Source organism: Chiloscyllium punctatum, chromosome 24 (genome assembly GCF_047496795.1).
Source record: "Chiloscyllium punctatum isolate Juve2018m chromosome 24, sChiPun1.3, whole genome shotgun sequence".
In the NCBI taxonomy this organism is placed as follows: domain Eukaryota; kingdom Metazoa; phylum Chordata; class Chondrichthyes; order Orectolobiformes; family Hemiscylliidae; genus Chiloscyllium; species Chiloscyllium punctatum.
Window position 1 is genome coordinate 61,135,102 of NC_092762.1, and position 25,060 is coordinate 61,160,161.

General features: G+C 42.4%; 1 protein-coding gene across 6 annotated transcripts in view; it reads left to right on the plus strand.

The window, feature by feature from the left end:
- Nucleotides 1-24,852, plus strand: part of LOC140494608 (dedicator of cytokinesis protein 7-like) — a 199,676-nt gene extending 174,824 nt beyond the window's left edge. For all 6 annotated transcript variants that reach the window (XM_072593970.1, XM_072593972.1, XM_072593971.1 and 3 more), the window contains exons 40-46: nucleotides 923-1,054; nucleotides 2,145-2,279; nucleotides 6,353-6,442; nucleotides 7,111-7,347; nucleotides 13,178-13,321; nucleotides 15,049-15,155; nucleotides 21,270-24,852. In XM_072593970.1, the coding sequence (XP_072450071.1) occupies nucleotides 923-1,054; nucleotides 2,145-2,279; nucleotides 6,353-6,442; nucleotides 7,111-7,347; nucleotides 13,178-13,321; nucleotides 15,049-15,155; nucleotides 21,270-21,426 (1,002 nt within the window). In that variant the 3' untranslated portion in view covers nucleotides 21,427-24,852. The remainder of the gene's footprint in view (nucleotides 1-922; nucleotides 1,055-2,144; nucleotides 2,280-6,352; nucleotides 6,443-7,110; nucleotides 7,348-13,177; nucleotides 13,322-15,048; nucleotides 15,156-21,269) is intronic.
- The last annotated feature ends 208 nt before the right edge of the window (nucleotides 24,853-25,060 follow it).

Consider the following 25,060-nt stretch of genomic DNA (forward strand, 5'->3'; position numbering starts at 1 on the left):
AGGTTATACTCCAATAGGTATATTTGGAAGCACTAGCTTTCGAAGCGCTGCTTCTTCATCAGGTGTTTGATAACCACCTTCGAAAGCGAGTGCTTCCAAATAAACCTGTTGGACTATAACCTGTTGTGTAATTTTTAACTTTGTTCACCCCAGTCCAACACTGGCACCTCCACATCATCTGTTTATAGACTATGTCCATTATTAAGCCCCACTGACTTCAATTCTGCTGAATATCTAGTGGCAAATGTAATTCCATCTGCATAATACTCTCACCCATTGTCTCTTTCCACTTGGGTACCTAGCTTGTACTGTCGCTGACCATTTGGTGGTCAGTGTAGAAGGAATTTTACACTGTACTAACCAATGCCTGTGATTACTTGATGAGGCAGTGACAAGGAAGTTTTATTCCATACATAAATTGTGATGTGGAGGTGATGGCCTAGAAGTAGGGGTCTTTAATGGTGCAGTTGTAGTATCCCTACCTTTGGGCCAGAAGGCCCACATTCACCTCCCACCTGTTCAAAAGCACCTGAACAGGCTTATCAAAAATATGTATAATCCTTGATGCAGGGATCTAGAAGAGTTTGATATCATATCGAAGAGGTTTTGTAGTATATCTAGTCTGTGCTGTACCTATCGTGTGATTGATTGACACTCGAGCAAAAACCAACCCGGGCAAGAATAGCCACTGTCTCTGTTACAAACTCTGATGATCTGTCAATGGCTCATTGGGTGGACAGACTTTTATTTTATGTCTGTACATATTTATTTGAGAATATCTCATTTTTGATTTCTCACATTGTAAGCTGTGAAACATTAGATTCACGTTTTAAATATAAGACTGTTGCTAGGATATGTTGTATTCATATCTTCGATGTGTTGCATCTGTTTTATTCGTTAAAAACTTCCTTTTGAATTTAAGGCAGAATATTATGAAGCTGTTTATGAAATTTACAAGATCATAGTTCCGATTGCTGAATTTTATCGGAACATTAAGAAATTATCAGCTATCCATGGGAATCTCAAGGAGACATTTGATCTGATCCTGAATAAGGTAAATTCTTCTCTTGTGCCAGTCTGTGAGTATCACACCTATTCAATGTAAGGGGCCAGGTAGATACATGTCCAGATGCACTGCTGTTATTGTTGTATGCCAGCTATTTAGCTCATGCTATAAGCAGACCATTCTTTACCCGCTGACCCTGACTGACTGGTGGTCACTGAGAAATTTGACTATTTCTCTATAACTTCTTTGGTAAACATATTGCGCGATTTGTGGAAAATCAGCGCAAGCTCCTCAGTGAGGTCCCTCGGAATCCCTAAGAGCGAATAAGCAGGCTTTGGGATGGAATGATTAGCAGTTCTGGTCAGGCCACTATCCTTCAGCCTATCCGGATGGGATAGAGAAAATCAGGCAAGCTTTCTGTTTTAGATCCCAATTCAAGACAAGGTTTGTATTTTGGGTTGGGTCAGTAATGATGCGTTCCGAAGATGGATGCTCTGCCAATATTCACTAGGAAGAATGTTATTTGACTGACATTGGAAGATGACCACCTTTTTGTGACCACTGTAGGGCTTAAACCTGAGCATTATAGAAAAAGTGATTTGCACCATTGCTGGAAGTGGAACAATGCGTGGAAAAAGTGGTGGTGGGGAGGGTGGGTGGGTGTTTTGGCACAAAATGAATTGCTTTTACACAGGGCCCGGTTGACATGGGGGTTGGGGGGGCGGGGGGTGGTGGGAGGCGGGCAGAAAAACTTCCCTCTACTGGAATCATTCTGCGAGTCTGTTTGGTGAATGGAACCCTGGAACATGGTTCCACCAGTCTCTAGAGGTGTGTTGAACTTAGTGCAAGAGCTGAATGGATAGAGAGAATAGACAGTGTAGAGGGAAGTGAAACAAAAACAGAAATTACTGGCAAAATTGCAGGTGAAATGGGAAAATGATGTTGGGCTATAGTTAAAGTGGAACTCAATGCTGCACTCCATCCTGCAAAAACTGGTATGTTGGCTTCATTAAACTTTTCACACCGAGATCTGTGATAGTCTTTTAACAAACAGCTGGAGACAAATCTGTTCTTTGCAATAACAAATTCTTGCCTTTTTATGAAAAACTTCCCCCTCTTTTTAATGATTTGTTTTTAGGATAGTAAGAGATTGTTTGGAACATTTTTCCGCGTGGGATTCTATGGGTCGCTGTTTGGAGAGTTGGATGGGCAGGAATATATCTACAAGGAGCCAGGGATCACGAATCTCGTGGAAATCTCTGCCAGGTTACAGGTAATGGATCTTTCAGTCACAGATCATAGTGCAGCAACTCAAGAACATGGTAACAATCTCCCAGAGAAATGAAATGCACATTGTTATGAAGGTGTAAGAGATACTGTATCTTTAAGAGAGTTAAAAGCTAGCAGAACTACCTGACACAGCACCAAGTGTTCTAAACAAGGTAACAATGTAACATTTGGTTGAACAGCTAGATTAGCTGGGTTGCCTGGAGGCGACAAAACAAATTCAAATTCGGACAATCAGTTTAAATTATACCCCAAAAATACCAAGTTCCAATCAAGTTTGAATTCATTATATTCACAATCTTAAAAGTCAATGACACATTCTGATGCTTTGGGGGTATAAGTCTGAGAAAACCTGAGGGAGAACTGCCAAGCCACCAGCATGTACAGACTGCCTGAGAAATAGCTCTCTTAAAGGTACCTTTAGCGATCAGTGACCTATGAAACAGAAATCCCTCAGAAGAAGAAAATCTACAGAGGAAGATGCCAAGAGAAGATTCGACAGCTGACTGGTTTTGAAATTTCAACTTTGGTAAATCTTAATCGGGGGTTTTATCAGACTAGTATTTATAAAAGGGAAAATAAACGATAGGTTAGAGGAAGGAGTTGTAAGTAGTTGTTAGTTGATCATTCACTATTATACTTTTAAAAAATAAAATTGTTACTTTTTACTTTAACTAGTTCTTGGTCTGTCAAATTTTCACAGATTACCGCACGTGATAAATCTTTTCAGTGTTGCTGGTTTAAGTTAGCAGGGGGTTTACCCCGTGTCATAACGGTATCCAAACTGTTCCTGCTCTCTGTGGCAGAGACACTTTTGTAGCACTGAGTCGCTGCGTCTCTATAGAAAGTTTGTGCAAAATACCCCCTATTTTAATATTGCAGTGCTCGTCATTTCTAAATAATACAAACTTTCTGGCTGGGATTTGGAAGGTATCTGGTGTGGTTGTGAGTCTCACAGACCAGGGAGGCCCCTTGGGACCCATCACATGTCCGTGCAAAGTCAGTCATAGAGCCACAGAGGTGTACAGTATGGAAACAGAATCTTTGGACCAACTCGTCCATGACCATCAAATATCCTAAATTAATCTAGTCCTATTTGCCAGCACTTGGCTCATTATCTCTCTAAACACTTCCTATTTGTATATCCATCCAGATGCCTTTTAAATGTTGTAATTGTACCAGCCACCACCACTTCCTCTGGCAGCACATTCCATGCATGCACCACCCCCTGTGAAAAAGTTGCTCCTTAGGTCCCTTTTAAGTTTTTATCCTCTCACCCTAAACCAATACCGTCTAGTTCTGGACCCCCCCCCACCACCCCCCCCCCCCCCACCCCAGCAAAAAGACCGTGTTTGTTTACCCTAACCATGGCCCTTATGATTTTTCAACTTCTATAGGTCACTCCTCAGCCTCTGACGCTCCAGGGAAAACAGCCTTAGCCTATTCAGCCTCTCTCTGTAGCTCAAACCCTCCAACCCTGGCAACATCCTTGTAAATCTTTTCTGAACCCTTTCAAGTTTCACAATGCCCTTCGTACAGCAAGGTGACCAGAATTACACACAATATTCCAAAAGTGGCCTAACCAACGTCCTGTACAGCCGCAATATGACCTCCTACAACTTCTATACTCAATGCTCTGACCAATAAAGGAAAGCACACCAAACGCTTTCCTCACTATCCTATCTACCTGCGACTCTACTTTTAAGGGACTATGAACGTGCACTCCAAGGTCGCTTTGTTCAGCAACACTCCCCAGGACCTATGGGCATGGCAGCCAAGGGGTGGTCCCTTGATTCTTTGATGGGATGCGGATGCATACAGGTAATGTGGCCCACTCAATGTCACCGACTGTAACCAGTTCCTCAATGCTGGAAAGGTGGGCCTGACAGACTACACTGTTATTGAAATATCTATCCTGTCAGGGGATTTTCAGGATTTTAAAACAATGCTGATGGTCTCTTTTCAAGGGATTTGAGGTGTCTGCCACACATTGCCCATATGTCCAATGGTTACAAGAGGACAGGAATTTACTGCTGCCCTGTAGATCATAAAGCCGGTGCCAGGTTTGAAGTCCTTGCCATCAAATATTCTGTTCCTCAGAGAGCACTAGCCACTGGAAGTAATGTTAAATCTCATTGAGTTCTGAACAAGAGTTGTATTGGATTCAGATTCGAAAGATTAACTCTGTTTCTGACTCCAAGGATTGCTGCTAGACCTGCTGAGTTTCTCCAGGACTTTCTGTGGTTATTACATTGTTGATATCTGACTTCATTGAGGGGAGACTTCCAAATTTAGAGACATCATCCACATGGACCAGTGACTTGCCTTGGATCTTAAATGTTGAAGGGGCAGTGTTATGATGGGAGCAGACTGGTAGAGGGCCTTTGTCTCTGAATGTTTAGCCTATGGCCTATTCTCTCAGATACTATTGTCAATTCACTAATGGAGCTCAACGTCTGAATATGTACATGCATGGGAGGGTCATGTTGGAGCTATGCTAAGATGGTGCTAAACAGGTCTGGTTGGGGACACTGCATCAAGGGTAAATCATTGATGAGAACTACCCCATTGTTTGAAACTTTGGGGTCAGTGCTTGGGGCAGCTGGTCTGACCTATGCTGAAGAATCCACATGATTAGGCTGTAGATACATGGCTGCATTTCCTGCACTCTTTATACCTATTATCTGTTGTTTAGGTCATACCTTTTATTGGACCTAAACCTTCATTTACCAGTAAGTCTTTTTTTTTGGTGGGGTTTCCAGTTCGGAAATGCCTTGTGCTTATAATTTAGTAGCTCCTGGCTTTCCTTCATTCTCACCAAACTGGTTGTGATGTTTCCTGGTGGAGTAATTTAGAGTCTCCTTGTAATTGCTGTTTATGATGGATTTAAGGTGTTGTGGGCAATGTGTGGTTCTATTTATTGAATGTCACCAGGTTGGCTGTGAGGTGCTGACTGAATAGGTCTTTCTTCACAAAGTCCTCGAGTCCATTGACATTGAATTTGCTGCCATTGTTAGGCCAGGCTGATGGAGATAGTGGATCACATCAGGCAACGATCAATCCAACTATCGTCAATTTCTGGCATGGCGTGGGTGATGTGAATATCTTTGTGATCCCTTGCTTGGATGATAATGTAGTCAATGTCTGGAGCGAGGTTGTTGCTATGGAGTCTTCTATTTGTTTTGTAAATGAAGAAGAGTATTTGTTATGACCTGACTGTGATCTAGGCATTTTGTCAGGAGGACAATTCCAGTGGTGTTCACCTTCCTTGTCAATCCTGCCTTTCCCAGAGGTTTTTGTCCCTCTCAGTATTGAAATTGCCAAAAGGAATCAGCATGTCTTCCTTGGGACGCAGGACAATGATCCAAGCTGGTTGAGAGTTCCTCTTCGGTTTCATCTGTTGCTTCTCGGTTTGGGAGTGTACGCTGTGATGATTGTAGGTTTGGTGAGAAAGGGGTCTTGAGGGATTCATTTATCCCATAGGCAGGCTCGCTGAGACTGTCCAATCAGAAAAATCAACCCCATGGTATTGGCATTCTTCCTCAAATTCACCTGTCCAGGAAAAGATGTTATCTGCCATCTTGTTCTCTGAGTGAACATTGCGCCCTCGCTGGAGTCCCTGGGCTATGATTATGGTACAATGTTCAGGTCTCTCACTGCTAGAGGTTGACAAAGTCAAAAATCATACAACACCAGGTTATAGTTCAACAGGTTTACTTGGAAGCTTTTGGAGTGCTGTTCCTTCCTCATGTAACTAGTAGGGCAGGATCATAGGACACAGAATTAATAGTAAAAGATCAGAGTGTCATACATCTGATGCAATGTATTGAACAAACCTAGATCGCTATCAAGTCTTTAATCACTCAAAATGGGGTGGAGGTTTTGATTGATTAATATGTCTATTGTCTGGGCTGAGATGTCATTTCTGTATAAAACCTTCAGTTATCTCAGGACTGTGACTTGAAAGAAGTTCTGGGATTTACATATTAATCAATTCATTCATTTTTTTTAAGCCTCCTTTGTCGTTAGGTCTTAAATTAATCCGAATATTTGTTGCAGGAATTTTACAAGAAGCAGTTTGGAAAAGATCGAGTAGAAGTTATCAAAGAATCATCACTTGTGAAGAAAGGAAATCTGGATCCCAGCAAGGTGAGTTTGTAGCTGTCAGAAATTTAATTCTGATGGCTGAGCCATAAAATCACAGATCCTGAGGACATCTTGAGGCATGTGGAGGGGATACAGAAGAGGCAATGTAACAGTGTGAGGGATGGTATGGGGATGGAGCAGTGGCACTGTGAGGATGGGTTATGTATAGTCAAAGCTGGGTAATACATTATGATGAATGTATGGAATGGAGTGACTAAGATTTCAAGATCCATTAGGAGCTTTGTGTTTGGGAAGTCAAGGACAGAGTCACTTAACACCAGGTTATAGCCCGACAGGTTTACTTGAAATAACAAGCTTTCAGAGCGCTGAGGAACGGGCAGTGTATGATATCAGATAAATCTGTTGGACTATAACCTGGTGTCATGTGACCTCTGACTTTGTCCACCCAGTCCAGCACATCATGTACGGAAGTGTTTAATTTCTATTCCTCTGGTTTCATTGGTCAGGACAAGGGTAAACTTAGCCATACAGAGCCGAATGTCACAGCTTCTCTGTGTAGGGTGGGAATGATGGGTCCCAATGGGCAAGGTGGTCAGGCAGAAAAGATTAAAATCAGCCAAGTATTCTGCTCCTGCTCCATATTCAGTAGCTCTGTCAGGAAGGAATTTCTAAGAGATGATTAAACTGTTGTCATTATGTCTCCTTTGAAGGCCTACCTTCAGATAACTTACGTTGAGCCTTACTTTGAGGAATACGAACTGAAAAACCGAGTAAGCCACTATGAGAGGAATTCGAACTTGCGGAGGTTCATCTACAGCACACCGTATACGTTGAATGGCCGGGCACATGGAGAGCTCAGCCAGCAGTATAAACGTAAAACCATTCTGACAACCCTGCATGCTTTCCCATACATCAAGACGAGGATCAGTGTCATAGAGAGGCAGGAGGTGAGGTGATCAGTCTCAAGGCTTCCAATGTTATCAACCAATATTGTCTATAGGAATGCCTGAGACCCAATGGAAAAAAGGGATGGATACTTTAATTAACGGTTAATTGAACTGGTTGGATAAATAATGGGAGCTGGTAATCAGTGGGCTATGAATTTGATGGAGAGCAATTAACTGGAATAAAGCTCTCACCAAAAGCGTGGACTTGGACTCTGTTTAAATACAGCAATTTTCAGTGTATAACATGCAACACAGAAGTATCAGATTGGCTCAGTTTGTTATCAGTTGCAAATTACCACCTTATCTCTAACCTCACTTAACCCTCCTTAATAGTGTTGTCACCATTCAAATTCATGGCCACCTTCCCTGGAACTCCCTCTTCGAATTCCTCTGGTCAAATTTCTACTCAGCCAATGTATTAACGTCCCAATGTTAATAGGCCATAGAGAAGTGTTCTCTCCTTGACTTGTCTGCGATCTTTGACATGGTTCATTCACTCCATCCTCCTCCGTAGCCTGTCTGCTGCTGTTCAGCTGGCTGTAACTGCTCTCACCTCTTTCTGTCCCAATCTATCAAATTGTAGCAAGATATCAGTTCCAATGGCTTTCTTTCCTCTCCTGCACTGTTACTTTTGGAGCTCCCCCCGGTTCTACGCTTGCTCCCCACCATTCTTATTTTTCATCCACATACTGCAACTTGACAACATTATCTGAAAGTCCAGTGTTAGTTTACACATGCTAGTTTTCTCAGCTCTTCCTCGTCACCACCTTCCTCAACTCCTCCACTGTCACCAATAATCGGACTGCTTATCTGATCCAGTGCAAGTTGAGCAGAAGTTTTTTCCAAGTAAATACTGGATAGACTGAAACTACAATTTTGAATCCCTTCTCCAGACTCCATTCCCCAGCTGCAGACTCCATCCCTCTACACGGCAGCAGTCTGAGGCTAAACCAGGTTGTTCATAACTTTGGTGTCATATCCAACACCATGATGAGCTTCCAAGCACGGGTGTACCTACAGTTAATCAACTACAGCAGTGCCAGAAGCAGCTCACTACCATCCTCTCAAGAGCAACTAGGGATGGGCCAGAAATGCTGGCCCAGGTAGCAAGGCCCACATGCCATGAATGAATCTGCACCATCACTGATTACACCTCGGAATGTTGCTTAACTTCACTCCTGTCTCAGTCTTTGCTACCTCTAGATGTGACTATTCAAATGTGCTCCTGGAAAGTTTCACAAATTCTGTTTTCCATAATCTTAAGGCCTTTCAAAATTTTGCTGCCTTTGTCTTTATTTGCACTAAGTCTCATTCACTAATTACCCTTGTGTTTGTTGACCTACATCAGCTCAGGCAATGTCTTGATTTTAAAATTTTCATCCTGTTGTCAAGTCCCTTCTTGCCTTCACCTCTCTTTAATATCCCCCAATATAACCCAACCCTGAACTGATCTAAGATTCCAATTGCTTGCTGGGCCCATGGTTCTGGAATTTTTCTCCCGAATCTCTCCATCTCCCTATCTCACTTTCCTTCTTTCAGATGTCCCTGAAAACCTGCCTGGCTTTTGGCCATTTGATTGAACATTGTTTCTGTGTCTCCATGACTAATGTTGCTTTGTACTGCTGTTGTAAAGTGTCTTGGCATGGTTTATGATGTAAAAGATATTAATAAAAGTTATTATTGTTGTTAATGCTCTCTGCATTTAAGTCAGATAGCATGTGAATTTGAGTTCTACTCATAGGGACAGTCGTAGATCATTCAGCCCCTCAAGCCTGTTCTACCATTCAGTTACAGAGTTACAGAACTGCTTCATTTACCTTGATACCCTTCCCTTGCAAAAATCTAGCAATCTGAGACTTACAAGATACGGTTGACCCAATAGCCAGCATTTTGGGAGAATTCTAGATATTTACTACACTTGAAGTGATGAAGTAATCTCTGATTTTCCCAAAATTCCCTGTTCTAATTTTGTGTGACCCCCTTTGTTCTGGATTCTCACACCAAAGGAAACAATCTATAGCTACCCAATCAACCCTTTTAAACCTTTAAATACTCAGTTTGCTTTACCCAAAGGAATACAAGCCAAGTTTATGCAACTTGCACTGATAATTCAACCTTTTAAACTCTGGTAACATTCTGTTTGGTCACTCTATCTGTCCTCCAAGGCCGTTGTGTCCTGTGTCCTTACCTCCCTTTGCCTGTGTCCTTACCTCCCTTTGTATCCTGTCCTCCTTTCATAAAAGCCAACTTTCCATTGGACTGTTTGATTGTATTTTATACGTACACACCCGCTTTATGTACAGGAACACATAAATTATTTTGCCCCTGCGGAGTTTCCCACTGTTTAGAAAATACTCTAACTTGTTATTATTGGATCCAAAGTGAATTATCTCATATCTTTCCACACTAAATGCCATTTCTAAATTTGTTCACTCATTGAATCTGTATATGTTCGTCTGTAACATTTTACTGCCATCTATATTTCAACATAGTGCCTTCTGCAACTGTGGAACTATAACTCTAACCCATTCACCAAATCTTTGATAAATTTGATAAAAATCTGAGAATCCAGTGTAAAACCATATGGAACATCACTAGTCACTCTTAGCAATAAAAGACTATACCCTTTGTCCCAAATCTCTGAAATGAATTCCCAATCATGCCAGGACTTGAGGTAATAATAAGATTGGCATTCCAGTTGGAGTGCTACATTGTTCAGATGGCAACTTTACCATGAGACATTAAAGCTTCTATCTATGATCCAAGTAGATTCTGAAGAACCCATGGCAGGATTGGAGGAGGAACCTAAACCCAATCCCGTCAAATTCTATTGCTATATATTGGATCTTACTTTGTAAAGGTGAAGTCACCCAGAAGGCTGCTCTCTCATTAGAGAGAGACAACTAGTGATGATTTGACATGAGGTTTACCACACCTCAGGTGAAGGGAGAGATTGAGAAGAAGAGTCCTTCATGGTAACTTCAGCTGGTGCACAAATTGAACCCACATTGATGGTGTCACTTTACATCAGCAAACCAGCCACCCAGGCAACTGAGCTAACCAATATTGCTTGAAGTGTTTACCACAATGCCAGTCAAGACAACTCAATCCAAAAAATTGCTTGTGAGGTGCATCTTGATCTTTAAATGTGACACTGTGCAATATAAATTCACATACAATTTATTGAAGCATTAATCAGGCCATGCAACAAGGTATCAGATAGATAGTAAAAGTGATATTTTAATGAAGGGACTTTAAGTTTTTCTGTAAAATATTACTATATGGACCTTGACTGGTAGATTGCACCAGATATAGCAGCAAACCAGTTCCTGGAGTAAAGATTGCGCAAAATGTAAAACAGTAATTGCAGGAATATTATTGGGTGGATATAAATACTCTGTAACTAAGAAACTGAATATGAAGTTAATATTAGGGAATTATACATTTCAAACCAGAAACAAAATAATTGTGTGTTCATGTGTCTTTTTTTTGTATATTTGTGGATATGTGATTATGTGAATGTGTTTAAATAGGTGTTTGTGTTTATTTGTACTATTTATTTGTGTCCTCATCTGTATGTTAGTACCTGTAGTACTTGGAACACAGTTTATGTGTATGTACGTGTGTGTATTTATTTGAACATGGTAAAATGCCCCAAAGTACTTTACAGGAGCACAGTGAAAGAAAAATTGACACTGAGCCAAAGAAAGAGACATTGAGATAGGGGAACAAAAATTTGGCTTGAGGTAAGTTTAAAGAGATTCTTAAAGGAGGAAAGAGAGTTGGTTCAAACAGAAATCCTAAAAGTTCAGCATAGAAATATGGTGCAGCTACTCAGAAAATGTTCACTTGTATCTAGTATCTCTGCCTGTGTTGGATAGAATGTTAACTGTTTCTCTTTCCACAGGTGTTGCCAGATCTGCTGAGTTTCTTCAGCATTCTCTGTGTTTGTTTCAATGTTTGACTTTATTTGTAACCACCTCAAAATGGGGTCAGTGGATTTTCCATGTCATGAACACCAACAAACAGTGCATTCTCAAACAGACCAGAAGGATCAAGCACCTGCCTCTTACAAGCAATGCACCCCTTTAAAAATGCAAATCAGGATCGTATGCCCATCAGAAGGACCTGATTTTCATATCAGGATAGAACTGGTCAGAATGTGCAAGCTGCAGTCTGCAACCACCTTCATTGTGAGACAAGCTGGGAGGCCCAAGGAAGCGTTAAGTTATTGTTTCAGGAGCAGAGCAAGAATGGGGCAGAAACTGTACTCCTTTCAGAGTAGCTGCTAGTTCCTTCAGCCATATTGCTTGCAGAATCTGGTCCCAACATTTTTCAGTCACAGAGATAACTGAAGTACTTCTCTGTTGAACTTGACTTCTTCCAGACTCTGCACTTATCACTGCTAATCCAGTTAGCATAGTCTGTTGCTCTGAGCAACAAAGCTGCTCTGGTAGACAGTGATTTAAAATTAATATGTTGGTCATGATAGAAGATGATTATCGTCACTAAAGAGAATTCATCTCCCTCCATGTCAACTTGCCAGCAGGACCAATTAAATAGCACAAGCTTCAATTGTCTTTTTTGAGAGAGGTATTATGTGTAGGCAGAATATTGATCCATGGTTTGCAACAAATTTGGGCACATTATCAACATTGAGCTAGTGAAGTTCAGGTTGACATCTGCATTGACGGTGCAACTGTTGCCAAACAGCAAACAGGCACTTTCTAGATGCCTGAATTATTGGACTCCTTGCCAACTAGTTTTTTAAATGCACCTGTGGGGGCCTGAGATCTAATGGATAAGGCTAGTGTGTACTTGCTGTTCAGGCTCTCTTCACATCACCCCTCCCAAAAAAAAGTGGGGAGTGTTTTGCAAGGTTCATTTCTGTGAAGTCCAGAGTAGCAAGAAACATTATATTGCGTCTGTCTAGTCTTTACACTCCCACTTGCCCCCTTTCCACTTGACCAACTGCAATTTGATAACCAGATAATCTGGTTTGGTTGAGCCATAAATATCAGCCCAAAATTAGGCAGAATCCATGGATCAATACTGTACTACCCTGACATGTGATACCTCTTTAAAAGACACAATTAAAGTTGAATGTATGTGGGTAGAAGATTTTAATACATTCAAAGGTTACAAAACAATTCCTTTTCCAACCAAAGTTAGCAACAGCCAAAAAAGGTGTCTTTAGAAATCCTGCTGGAGCTTAACTAATTAAAACTAACTAGCTTGTAAGTAAAATAATCATAACTGGTGAGCTTTACCCTATACTGCCCAGAATATCCTGTTTATTCGGATGGTGTTTGACAGGATTTGTGTTCATTGAAAGAATGGGCTCATACGTTTCCACTGTTATGTAGAACCAGCAGTACTTTTATGGGCGGCACGGTGGCTCAGTGGTTAGCACTATTGCCTCACAGCGCCAGAGACCCGGGTTCAATTCCTGCCTCGGGCAACTGACTGTGTGGAGTTTGCACATTCTCTCCGTGTCTGCGTGGGTTTACTCCAGGTGCTCCAGTTTCCTCCCACAGTCCATAGATGTGCAGGTCAGGTGAATTGACGTGCTAAATTGCCCGTAGTGTTAGGTGAAGGGGTAAATGTAGGGGAATGGGTCTGGGTGGGGTGCTCTTCGGAAGGTCGGTGTGGACTTGTTGGGGTTACACAGTGGGAATGACGATGTCAGATGAGGGGTATAAATACAAAGCACTGGTTGGGGTCATTCGGCTGAATTTTCTGCCAGTTTGCCAGAACTCAAACTCTCTCTGACTCTCTTTCTCTATGCCACTGCTCTATTCAATTCCACTTAATAATCTGTGTTTTGCAGATTAGCCTGAGACCGATCGAAGCCGTGATCGAGGACATGCAAAAGAAGACACATGAGCTGGCAAAGGCAACAAGTGTAAACCCACCCAACATGAAGCTGTTACAGATGGTGCTGCAGGGCTCTGTGGGCACCACTGTCAACCAGGTTTGTGCATTGGTCCGGGCAGGGGTGACAAGTTTTGAGAAGATTTGTAGCTCAGGTTGAGGTTCTGGATGTAGGTTTGCTCACAGAGCTGGAAGGTTCATTTCCAGACGTTTCGTCTCCCTACTAGGTAACATCTTCAGTGGCCGCCAGACGAAGCACTGTTGATAATTCCTGCTTTCTATTTATATGTTTGGGTTCCTTTGGGTTGGTGATGTCATTTCCTCTGGTGGTGTCATTTCCTGTTCCTTTTATCAGGGGGTGGTAGATGGGGTCTAACTTGATGTGTTTGTTGATAGAGTTCCGGTTGGAATGCCATGCTTCTAGGAATTCTCGTGCATGTCTCTGTTTGGCTTGTCCTAGGATGAATGTGTTGTCCCAGTCGAAGTGGTGTCCTTCTTTATCTGTATGTAAGGATACTAGTGAGAGAGGGTCATGTTGTTTTGTGGCTAGTTGATGTTCATGTATCCTGGTGGCTAGTTTTCTGCCTGTTGGTCCAATGTAGTGTTTGTTACAGTTCTTGCAAGGTATTTTGCAAATGACAAAAGACCCTACACAGACAACAAGCAAAACTAATGTCATTTACAAAATACCATGCAAGAACTGTAACAAACACTACATTGGACCAACAGGCAGAAAACTAGCCACCAGGATACATGAACATCAACTAGCCAGCCACAAAACAACATGACCCTCTCTCACTAGTATCCTCACATACAGATAAGGAAGGACACCACTTCGACTGGGACAACATATCCATCCTAGGACAAGCCAAACAGAAACACGCACGAGAATTCCTAGAAGTATGGCATTCCAACCAGAACTCTATCAACAAACACATTGAGTTAGACCCCATCTACCACCCCCTGAGAAAAAGAACAGGAAATGACATCACCAACCCAAAGAAACCCAAACATATAAATAGAAAGCAGGAATTATCAACAGTGCTTCACCCAGAGACCCACTGAATATGTTACCTTCTGGAAATGAACCTTCCAGCTCAGCGAGCAAACCTACATCCATAGAAGAAATCCCTTATCATAATCCATATCATCTTACAATCTTTATGTAAAGGTGTCCACAGGCATGTCTCTCGTAATGACAAGTTTGTGGGAAAGTGGGATTAAGATATTCTTTAAGATGGAACATAGTTTGGGTCCACTGTAGTTCTCAGCACCCCCACTGTGATGCCAAGCTTGTGTTTCTATTTATATTACTAACGGTGGTATGGCTTAGCATTTCTCAGTCCTCTGGTGTAAATGGTCCAATTTTTTTAGATTAGATTAGATTACTTCGGCCCAACAAGTCCACACCGACCCGCCAAAGCGCACCCACCCAGACCTATTCCCCTACGTTTACCCCTGCACTACAGGAAATTTAGCATGGCCAATTCACCTGACCTGCACATTTTTGGACTGTGGGAGGAAACCGGAGCACCCGGAGGAAACCCACACAGACACGGGGAGAATGTGCAAACTCCACACAGTCAGTTGCCTGAGGCAGAAATTGAACCCGGGTCTCTGGTGCTGTGAGGCAGCAGTGCTAACCACTGTGCCACCCACTATAACTTATAACCAGCAAATCAAAGGTGCATTAAAGGGCAGAGCCAGACTGGAACAAGCTGAACAGTACAAGGAGAGACTATCTAAGACAGTGTGATCCACTGGATGTACCAAGACATAACACACAGAAGATACTAAATGCTAATGTTTTGTGGGCTTTTGTTGCAGGGTCCCTTGGAAGTGGCTCAAGTATTTTTGTCTGAAATTCCTGATGATCCAAAACTGTTCAGACACCACAACAAACTCCGAATCTGTTTCAAGGAGTTTCTGAAACGGTAAGAATTTGTTTCTAGTTTAACAGCATTAACTTTACGCTCAGTGTATTGCACTTCTTGCTTTATATAGAATATGACTCAGATGTTCCTGGAACACTATGAGTTCATCATAGATTTGGGTAACTCTTCTTGCCCATTCCAAATTTCTTTAGCGAAGATGATGATGAACTGCCCTCTTGAACATTGTAGTCTGTGCAGACGAGATACTTTCACACTGCTGATTTTAACCCCGTGACTGTGAAGGAACGACAATATAGTTACATGTCAGGAAGGAGAGGCTTGGAGAGAAACCTGGAGGTGGTGTAGCATCAGCTACGCACGACCTTCAAGGTGATAGAGGTTGTTGGTTTGGAAGGTGCTGTACTTTTCACTTACTCTATAATTATTTAAATCTGCTCCCTAGGTTTTCCACTGCTTCCAGTTTGTTCAGCTTCCCTCTCCTACACTTCATTGCTGTAAACATCTTTCATTGTTAGCCTTGGTCCAGTTGGCAGTGCCCTCACCTTTGAGTCAGAGGGGTTGTAGGTTCAAGGGCCACTGTGGATCCTTGATCATGTAAACTAGGCTGAAGGGATGCTGTACATTTGGAGGTGACATGGGATTAGAGTAGATAGGAGCTTGATGACCAATGGGCCAAAGAGCCTCTTTCCAAGGTCTACACTCCAGGAACTTCTCAGCAGTCATATACAGAGACATTACAACAAGTGACTTGGTCACGAAGCTTGGTCAACAAAGTAGGGTTTCAAGCTTAAAGGAGAAAAGTAGAGAGGTTTCAGAGGGGATATCCATAGCTTAGGCCCATTGTGTTGAAAGCATGAGTAGTAAAGGTTGGGGCTGGAAATTAGGATGGGCATGCCAAACAGCGCAATAAAGAAGGCCAAACAATCTCACAACCACTGGGTCATAACTAAGCTCAGCAGTGCTGCCACATTCAGGCATAGAATCATAGAATTGTTACAGCCCACGAGAAGCCAGTCAGCCCGTCATGTAGCACTGCTTATTACTGACTCATTACCATGGTGGGTGGTAGACAATTAAACAGAAGGTGGAGTTTGCACAGGCATCCCCCTCAACGACGGGGGAGCCCAGCACATCAGTGCAAATGATAAGGTGGAAGCATTTGTAACAATCTTCAGCTCCTCCATTAAGGCTCCTGCATCACAGATGCCAGGCTTCAACCAATTTGATTCACGCCATGTGATGTTAAAAAAGGTCAAAGGCATTGCATTCTGCAAAGGCAATGAGCCCTGACAACATTCCAGCAGCAGTACTGAAGACTTGTGTTCCAGAACTAGCCGCAGCCCCTAGCTGAGCTGTTCCAGTGCAGCTGCAACATTGGCATCTATCCAACAATGTGCAAGATTGCTCAGGTATGTCCTTTGTACAAAAAGCAGGATCAATCCAATCCAGACAATTATTGTACTATCAATCTGTTCTCAATTACCAGCAAAGTAATGGAATGGTTCATTGACAGTGCACTTACTCACTGACACTCAGTTTGGGTTCTGCCCAGGCTACTCGGATCCTGACCTCTATGCAGCCTTGGTCAAAGCAAAGACAAAAGAGCTAAACTCCAGAGGTCAGGTAAGCGTGACTGCCTTTGACAACAGGCCAGCATTTGACTACATATGGCGTTAAGGAACTGTAGAAAAACTGGACTCAGTGGGAATTAGAGGAAGCTGTTGGAGTCACACTTAACACAAAGGAAGATGTTTGCAGTTGTTGGAGGTCAATCATCACAGCCCTGGGACATCACTGCAGGAGTTCATCAGCATAGTGTCCCAGGCCCAACCATCTTCAGCTGTTTTATCAACTACCTTCCCTCCATCAAAATGTCAAAAGTGGTGATGTTTGTACAATGTTCAGCACCATTTGTGACTGTCCAGATACTGAAGCAATCCATGTCCAAATACAGCAAGACGTGGACAACATCCAGGCTTGGTCTGAAAAATAACCAGTAACATTCATGCCACACACATTCCAGGGAATGACCATCTCCAATAAGAGAGAATCAAACCATTCAAGGGAATTACCATTGCTGAATCCTCCACTATTAACATTCTGGGACTTACCATGGACCAGAAACTGAACTGGATCAACCATATAAATGTTGTGGCTACAGGAGAAGATCAGAGGCTAGAAACTCTGTGGAATGTGTTATGGACCAAAACAACTCCCTCAAAACATTAAGAAGATAGTCTGGACCCTAATGTTTTATTATTTTAAATGTAAGTGTAAGGCAAATTCAGTAAAATAGATTGTCTCACATGTAATTCCAGTAGCAGGAAGAGAACCCCAGCTTTTAGCTGTAACAGAAAGGGGAATATGAGCTTCCACATCCAGCTTCAAGACCTGAGTAACTGTTACCGAAAGCTAAAACTAAAAGAAATCCTAGTTCTGTGGGAGCTTGACCCCACCCATTCAGGCTGCTTTTATTGTTCCGACTTTAAAAATCACCCAAAGCCTCACAAACTGGTTTATTTTTATTGTCTTTGGAGCTGATTGTTGGGGGTCACTGTATCAATCTTCATTCATTAAAAAAGCCGGACAGAATGCACCTCTTAAAGCCATAGTTACGTCACACATGTAACTCTCACTTCTTGTCTCCTGTCACCGTCGATGAGGCACAAGTCACCAGCGAGAAGTAATACTGTCCACTTACCTAAACAAGGACAGCTTCACCAGCATTCAAGAAGCTTGACACCATCTAAGACAAAGCAGCTACTTAACTGGTACCACATCCACCACTTTTAATATCTATCCCCTTAATCAGTGTCACACAGTAGTGATACTGTGCACCATCAAGCCAGTTTTGTACTGGTAATGTCAGTGAGCCAGCAAGCTACCAATAGTCTAACTCACAATTAATGTTTTGTGTTTGAATCCTACGATGGCAGATGCTGAAATTTGAATTCAATAAAAGCCTAGCCTAATGGTGACTATACAACCACTCTCAAATATTGTAAAATCCTATCAGGTTTGTTAATATCCTCGAGGGAAGGAAATCTGCCATCCTCATCTGGTTTGGCCTATATGTGACTCCAGACCCACAGCAATGTGGTTGACTCTTAACTGCCTCTGGGCAATTAGTGATGGGCAATAAATGCTGGCCTGGCCAGTGAGGCCTATATCTTTGGATGAATAATAATAAAATCCATGTACCCTCTCAAATGGGCCAACAAAATCCCATTTGAAAGAAGCAGAGGAGCTTTCTTTGTGTCCCTCAAACAACATCAGAGAAGCGACATATTATCTGGATATTTCCTTCATCGTTGTGTACAAATTAGCAACTGCATTTCCCAACAGAGAACATTGGCTTCAAAAGATGGACGAGAATGTTGGCAGAAATAGGGAATCTTCGCAATGAGGAGAAACTGGATATGTTGGAGTTGTTTTATTTACAGCTCATGAGGCTAACGGGAAGTTTAATAGAGATGTATGATACAGTGGCTAGGAATGATCTGTTTCCCTTGTCAGTGAAGTCAGTAATTGGGGTCATAGATTTAAAATAGTTGGCATTGGCAGCAGGATTAGAGGAGACCTCAGGAGTAATTTCCCCCAAAATCTGGTGGGGGTCTGGAATTCACTGTTTCAAAGGCTGGTAGAGGCAGACACCCTCATGGTACGGAAATAATGAGGTGTTGAAAGCTGTGGTACTATATTGAGTAGGAATTTGAACATTGGATCAGGTATTAGGATTTAGGATCTGTAATAAGCCATTCAAGCAGCTCAACTATTTGGTAAGATCTTAGCTGGTCTGGTTATGGTCTCAATTCAAAGTTCCTTTCTCCAACTCCCCACCCCCTCACTTACCCTCCACTCCCCACCCCCTCACTTACCCTCAACTCCCCACCCCCTCACTTACCCCCAGCTCCCCACCCCCTCACTTACCCTCAACTCCCCACCCCCTCACTTACCCTCAACTCCCCACCTCCTCACTTAACCCTCAACTCCCCACCCTTCACTTACCCTCAACTCCCCGCCCTTCACTTAACCCTCAACTCCCCACCCCCTCACTTACCCTCAACTCCCCACCCCCTAACTTACCCTCAACTCCCCACCCCCTAACTTACCCTCAACTCCCCACCCCTCACTTACCATCAACTCCACACACCCTCCCCTTAGCCTCAAATCCTTCATTGGTTGAAAATCTAACTCAGCTTTGATTAAATTCATGCCCCATCATTCATGAGGGAAGAAAACAGCACAAACAGGTCTCTGAGAATCAAAAGTTCTCTAAATCTCCATTCTAAATGTCAGACCTTTAATTCTTGAACGGGGTGTCCCTTGTTCTAGTTTCCCCCCACAGTGGGAAGCATTCGATTGGATACAAAAAGTGAAATTGCTGGAAAAGCTCAGCAGGTCTGGCAGCATCTGTGGAGAGAAATAGAGTTAATGTTTCAGGTCATCTTCAGAATAGTGACCCTTCCTTAGATTGGATATCTCCCTATAATTTGTCTATGGCCACCTTTTATTCTATAAATTTATCACGTTACTATTGAACATACTTTACAATTTGTGAGTCCTTTGGAATGTTCTAAAGTCATGAGAGGTGATATAGAAATTCAGCTTCCACTGATAGTACTCAATGACAGGATCTGTTTGTTTATGCAACAAATACTGTAGTTAATCTTCCTCTCGTGTTGTTGTGGATAGTCAACTTATCTGCCCATTATCTGACCTTGTATCCCATCAAATTATCTCTCAGTTCTGAAGGAGGTTGTGAAGATGATCTCCAATAAACTTTCCCTCCTCAATCACATGTGCACCACCCCATGCCCTCTCATCTCCCATCCTATACACCCACCATCACCGAGATGGTGTTGCTGACCTGCTGTGCACTTCCAGGTCTTATCGGTTTATGTTAGTTCTCCAGCAACAGCAGTGTTTTGCTCTTTATCTGTATTTCCAGAATGAGAATCTATTTCACCCTGAACCCTAACTAACTAATCATTTATCCCCTGCTGTTTGTAAGAAGGTATTGTACACACCTTGACTGTAATGTTGCAGATGTCTGTGAATAACCTCTCTCTCTGATCTATTGTAAATTTCTGTGAGTAACCTCTCTCTGGTCTGTTGTAGGTGTCTGTGTAACCTGTCTGTCTGGTCTGTTGTAGATGTCTGTGTGTAACCTGTCTGTCTGGTCTGTTGTAGGTGTCTGTGTAACCTGTCTGTCTGGTCTGTTGTAGATGTCTGTGTGTAACCTGTCTGTCTGGTCTGTTGTAGATGTCTGTGTGTAACCTCTCTCTCTGGTCTGTTGTAGATGTCTGTGTGTAACCTCTCTCTCTGGTCTGTTGTAGGTGTCTGTGTGTAACCTCTCTCTCTGGTCTGTTGTAGATGTCTGTGAGTAACCTCTCTCTCTGGTCTGTTGTAGGTGTCTGTGTGTAACCTCTCTCTCTGGTCTGTTGTAGGTGTCTGTGAGTAACCTCTCTCTCTGGTCTGTTGTAGGTGTCTGTGAGTAACCTCTCTCTCTGGTCTGTTGTAGGTGTCTGTGTGTAACCTCTCTCTCTGGTCTGTTGTAGGTGTCTGTGAGTAACCTCTCTCTCTGGTCTGTTGTAGATGTCTGTGTGTAACCTCTCTCTCTGGTCTGTTGTAGGTGTCTGTGAGTAACCTCTCTGCCTGGTCTGATGTAGGTGTCTGTGTGTAACCTCTCTCTCTGGTCTGTTGTAGGTGTCTGTGTGTAACCTCTCTCTCTGGTCTGTTGTAGGTGTCTGTGTGTAACCTCTATGTCTGGTCTGTTGTAGGTGTCTGTGTGTAACCTCTCTCTCTGGTCTGTTGTAGATGTCTGTGAGTAACCTGTCTCTCTGGTCTGTTGTAGATGTCTGTGTGCAACCTGTCTCTCTGGTCTGTTGTAGATGTCTGTGAGTAAGCTCTCTCTCTGGTCTGTTGTAGATGTCTATGAGTAACCTCTCTCTCTGGTCTGTTGTAGATGTCTGTGTGTAACCTGTCTGTCTGGTCTGTTGTAGGTGTCTGTGTGTAACCTCTCTCTCTGGTCTGTTGTAGGTGTCTGTGTGTAACCTCTCTCTCTGGTCTGTTGTAGGTGTCTGTGAGTAACCTCTCTCTCTGGTCTGTTGTAGGTGTCTGTGAGTAACCTCTCTCTCTGGTCTGTTGTAGATGTGACGATGCCTTGAAGAAAAACAAGTGCTTGATCACACATGACCAGCTCGAGTATCAGCGGGAACTCGAGCGGAACTATGAAGCTCTTGAGCACAACTTACAACCATTTATTAACCGCAAGATCCCACACCTTTACGTTATGACTCGTTTATAAACACCCCAGGGGATGAGAAATATACTTTGGAAGCAGGCCAAGAATCCTGTACCTGAATGGAGTGGCAGTCCTCGGGAACAACATTACTAACTGTTTATAGTTCATTTGTGAATAGCTATCTCGTGTAAGAATAGAAAATGTATTTATATACTTGGTGGAATGTGTTAAAACTCACCTCACTTGTACTTGACATGTGAGCCTTGCCATTACACTCTGCTAGAATATCTGGAAGGATTTAGTTTTATTTCCTGAAGTTCTTTGCTATTTATCCATCTCTCTGGGCTGACAAACTCTCCCATTGCTTTAACGATGGGTGTTCAGCAAAAATGCAAAAAGAAGAGTTTACAAACTGGGCTGATGCGGTCTCATGTGTGACGATAGGTCAGTTCTCGATTTGCGTGAACTTTTGTAAGTAGAAGTCAGATCTGGAGTAACTATGGAGGCTTCATGCTGAATGCACTTAACTCTTGTTCTCCCAAAGGTCAATATTGCTTAATGATAAAGACATCTACATCTGAGTCTGTCCAATATTGTTTCTCCAGGTAGCCAGTCTGCAAGCTTTAAGACCTGCTGAGATTTTCCAGCAATTTCTGTTTTTGTTTCTCATTTCCAGCAACTACAGTTCCTTTGGTTTTTAATGCAAGCTCCGAGATTGTTTACAGATCGTCATCTTATCGAAGTTTTGATCTCCTAAAATGCATGTTGCCTTACCCAGCTGGATGTAGAGTACTGTGTTTGGTATTTTGTATTTATGTGTTTTTCAGCTCGTTGACATGCCTGTACAGCTGACTGTGAAACCTTTAACATCTGACAATTGTCCCCACACCTTCACATAGACAGATGGAAGGCTGGCACTGAATGAGAACATAGAACACAGAACTCAGAAAGAGAGGCTTAGCACATCAAAATTGGAAGGAGGTTTTGACAAGATTTTTAAAAGCAAGTGAGAGAAGGGATTTGGCAAAAATCATTCTACAAAACAGTGTGCAGCCCCTCTGGAGGTTCAAATAATTTTCAATGACACATGAAAAGAAACAAAATGGGACTTTCCAAAAAAAATGTGACATTTATGTTTCAAAAGTATGGGTCATGAGCAGTGGAATAGTTTATCTGTTCAGTTGGTGCAGAAAGAGTACCTTGGCTTCTCTCTCTCTCTCTCTCACACACAGGCATACAAATGAAAAATACTCAATATAAACGTTCCTTGCCAGTATTTGCTGCTTACGTTTTCTGCAACACATTTTAAAAGATAAACTAAGCTGGAGTGTGAGGAGAAATATTTAAGTAATTCGTGACCATGTGTAACTGAACGCTGGGAATTTCTGTAGACAGTACACACAGATTCCTACAGCTGACCTTCACTGTGAGGAAGGACTTGCAAGTGAAACTGCTCTGAGAGAAGGTACTCTCAAACCAAACAGATTCTCTGCAGCTGGTTATTCATTCACACTTTCTCTTTCAGCTCTGCAAAAACCCCATTTAGCTGCAGGAACTGATTACTTTAACCCATTGAACGGATGCATTGGTGTGTACCAGCACGTTAGGCAGAAGTGGGTACTGCAAATGCTAGAGATCAGTGTGGTGCTGGAAAAGCACAGCAGGTCAGGCAGAATCCGAGGAGCAGGAAAATCGATGTTTCGGGCAAAAGCCCTTCCTGATGAAGGAATGTTGCTCAGATGCTGCCTGACCTGCTGTGCATTTCCAACACCACCATTTAGTACATAATTACACTAAAGATGCAATCAGTATGTGTGTTTGGACAGTATTATTAACTAATACAAACTGATCCAGGAAACTGTAAGTTTGGCCTGTTCTCTATTGGTTAACAGCCTATAGCCAATACCTCACTGAACGTGAAATAACTGGTGACTGGGGTGACTTGTCCCAATGCTGTTACCACCAGAGGCCTCCTCCTTCACTCACCACACTCCAGGCTTTAAAGGAAAGAAAACAAAGAAAAAAGAAAGAAAAAGACCAAAAATAAAAATAAGGAAAGAAAGAAAGCTGGAGTGGACCAGCCCTGGGCTCAGCTCTGTTACTCTGCCACCATTTTGATTGCTTTCATTTGAGAAGCAGGGCACATGGGTGTTTCTTTAACCAATGAGTGAAGACATTCTTCCTCAGGGAAGACTTCCCTTCAGCAGCGATGATATTCCTTCATTCTCGATTCCGCAGCCTGGGGAGGTATCCTATTGTATTCACCCTGTCACCCTCCCCACTATGAATTAGAGCAAACACTTCCTTTTCTTTATTCATTGGATATGGACATTGCTGGCTAGGCAGCATTTATTGGCCATCCCCAATTGTCCAGAGAGCAGTCAACCACATTACTGTGGATCTGGAGATATTTGTAGGCCAGATCACAAAAGGACAGCAGTTTCCTTCCCTAAATGACATTAGTGAACCAGATGTTTGTTTCCCCCGACAATTGATTCAAGGTCATCACAAGACACTTAATTTTCGATTTGTATTACATTCAAATTCCACTGTCTGCCATAGCAGGATTTCAACCTAGTTCACCAGAACGTTACCTGGGTCGCTGGATTAAAGTCCAGCAACAACTCCCCAAGGCCATCACCTCACCCCCTGAGACAGGAGAATAGTATACAAAGTCTGAGCAATTCGGAGAGAGTGTGAGACAGGAAAACTTCATGCAGAGAGAGTGAATGACACAGAAAACTGGACAGAGTGAGAGATTGGGGAACTGTTTCCCTGGGATAATCAAAATCCATGACCATCAGGTGCAAAATGTTGTCCAAACTTTCAATCTCTGTAACATTTCAGTTTTACAGAACAGACAAATTATAGCAAAGCTCTAGATAACTGCAAACACCCAGTTATTGTTCAGTCTTTGTCCTCGAACTCTAAGGCTCCCCCGTTCCCCAATCACTGGCTGCCATTCTTTGTTTAATACTGAAACTTGAAATATTTCTAAGCCAAGTTTCAGCTAAAAGCTGGTGATCCACCGTTGTAGTAACAGTGGTCACTGGGGGTAGATAATTCTGCGGTCACTATGCATCACCATCCAATTAAAAGCTGGAAAACCTTTCTACCTTTTACTTAAATTACTATATTTTAGGAATGGAAACAATTATTAGCGAATATCATTTTACCTCATTCATATGAATGAATCTGCATTTTTAAACTAGAAGTGTAAAAGTGAGGCATGCATTGAGCCCACATACTATATAACACTTCTCTGGCCTGTCAAAAAATCCAGGCGAGGTGCTCCCATGCCTGGCAACGTTTTTTGCTGTAATTCTGCCACCTTGTGGAGAAGATGAGAAGCGCAGCGAATAGTGATTTTTTTTATTGCTGTTGAAATAACCAGATTTCATTTATTAAAACAATTCAGTCCTTCAATGAAATTTGCTTGGTGCTTCTTTGCATCGGTTCCCTTGCCTAGAATGCGCTGGCCTTGGAGTGGCGGAAGTAAATTCAATTGTAACTTTTAAAAAGTGATTCGGATAAATACATTTAAAAAAGGGAAAAGATTGTGGGGTATTGGGGAATTGGAGAGTGACAGCTCTTTCAGAAAGCAGGCAGGCATAATGGGCTGAATGGCCATTTGTGCTTTGTGATTCTGATTAAAAATTGAGTTTGAAACAGGGGGAAAAGTTCAAGAAGGAATTTT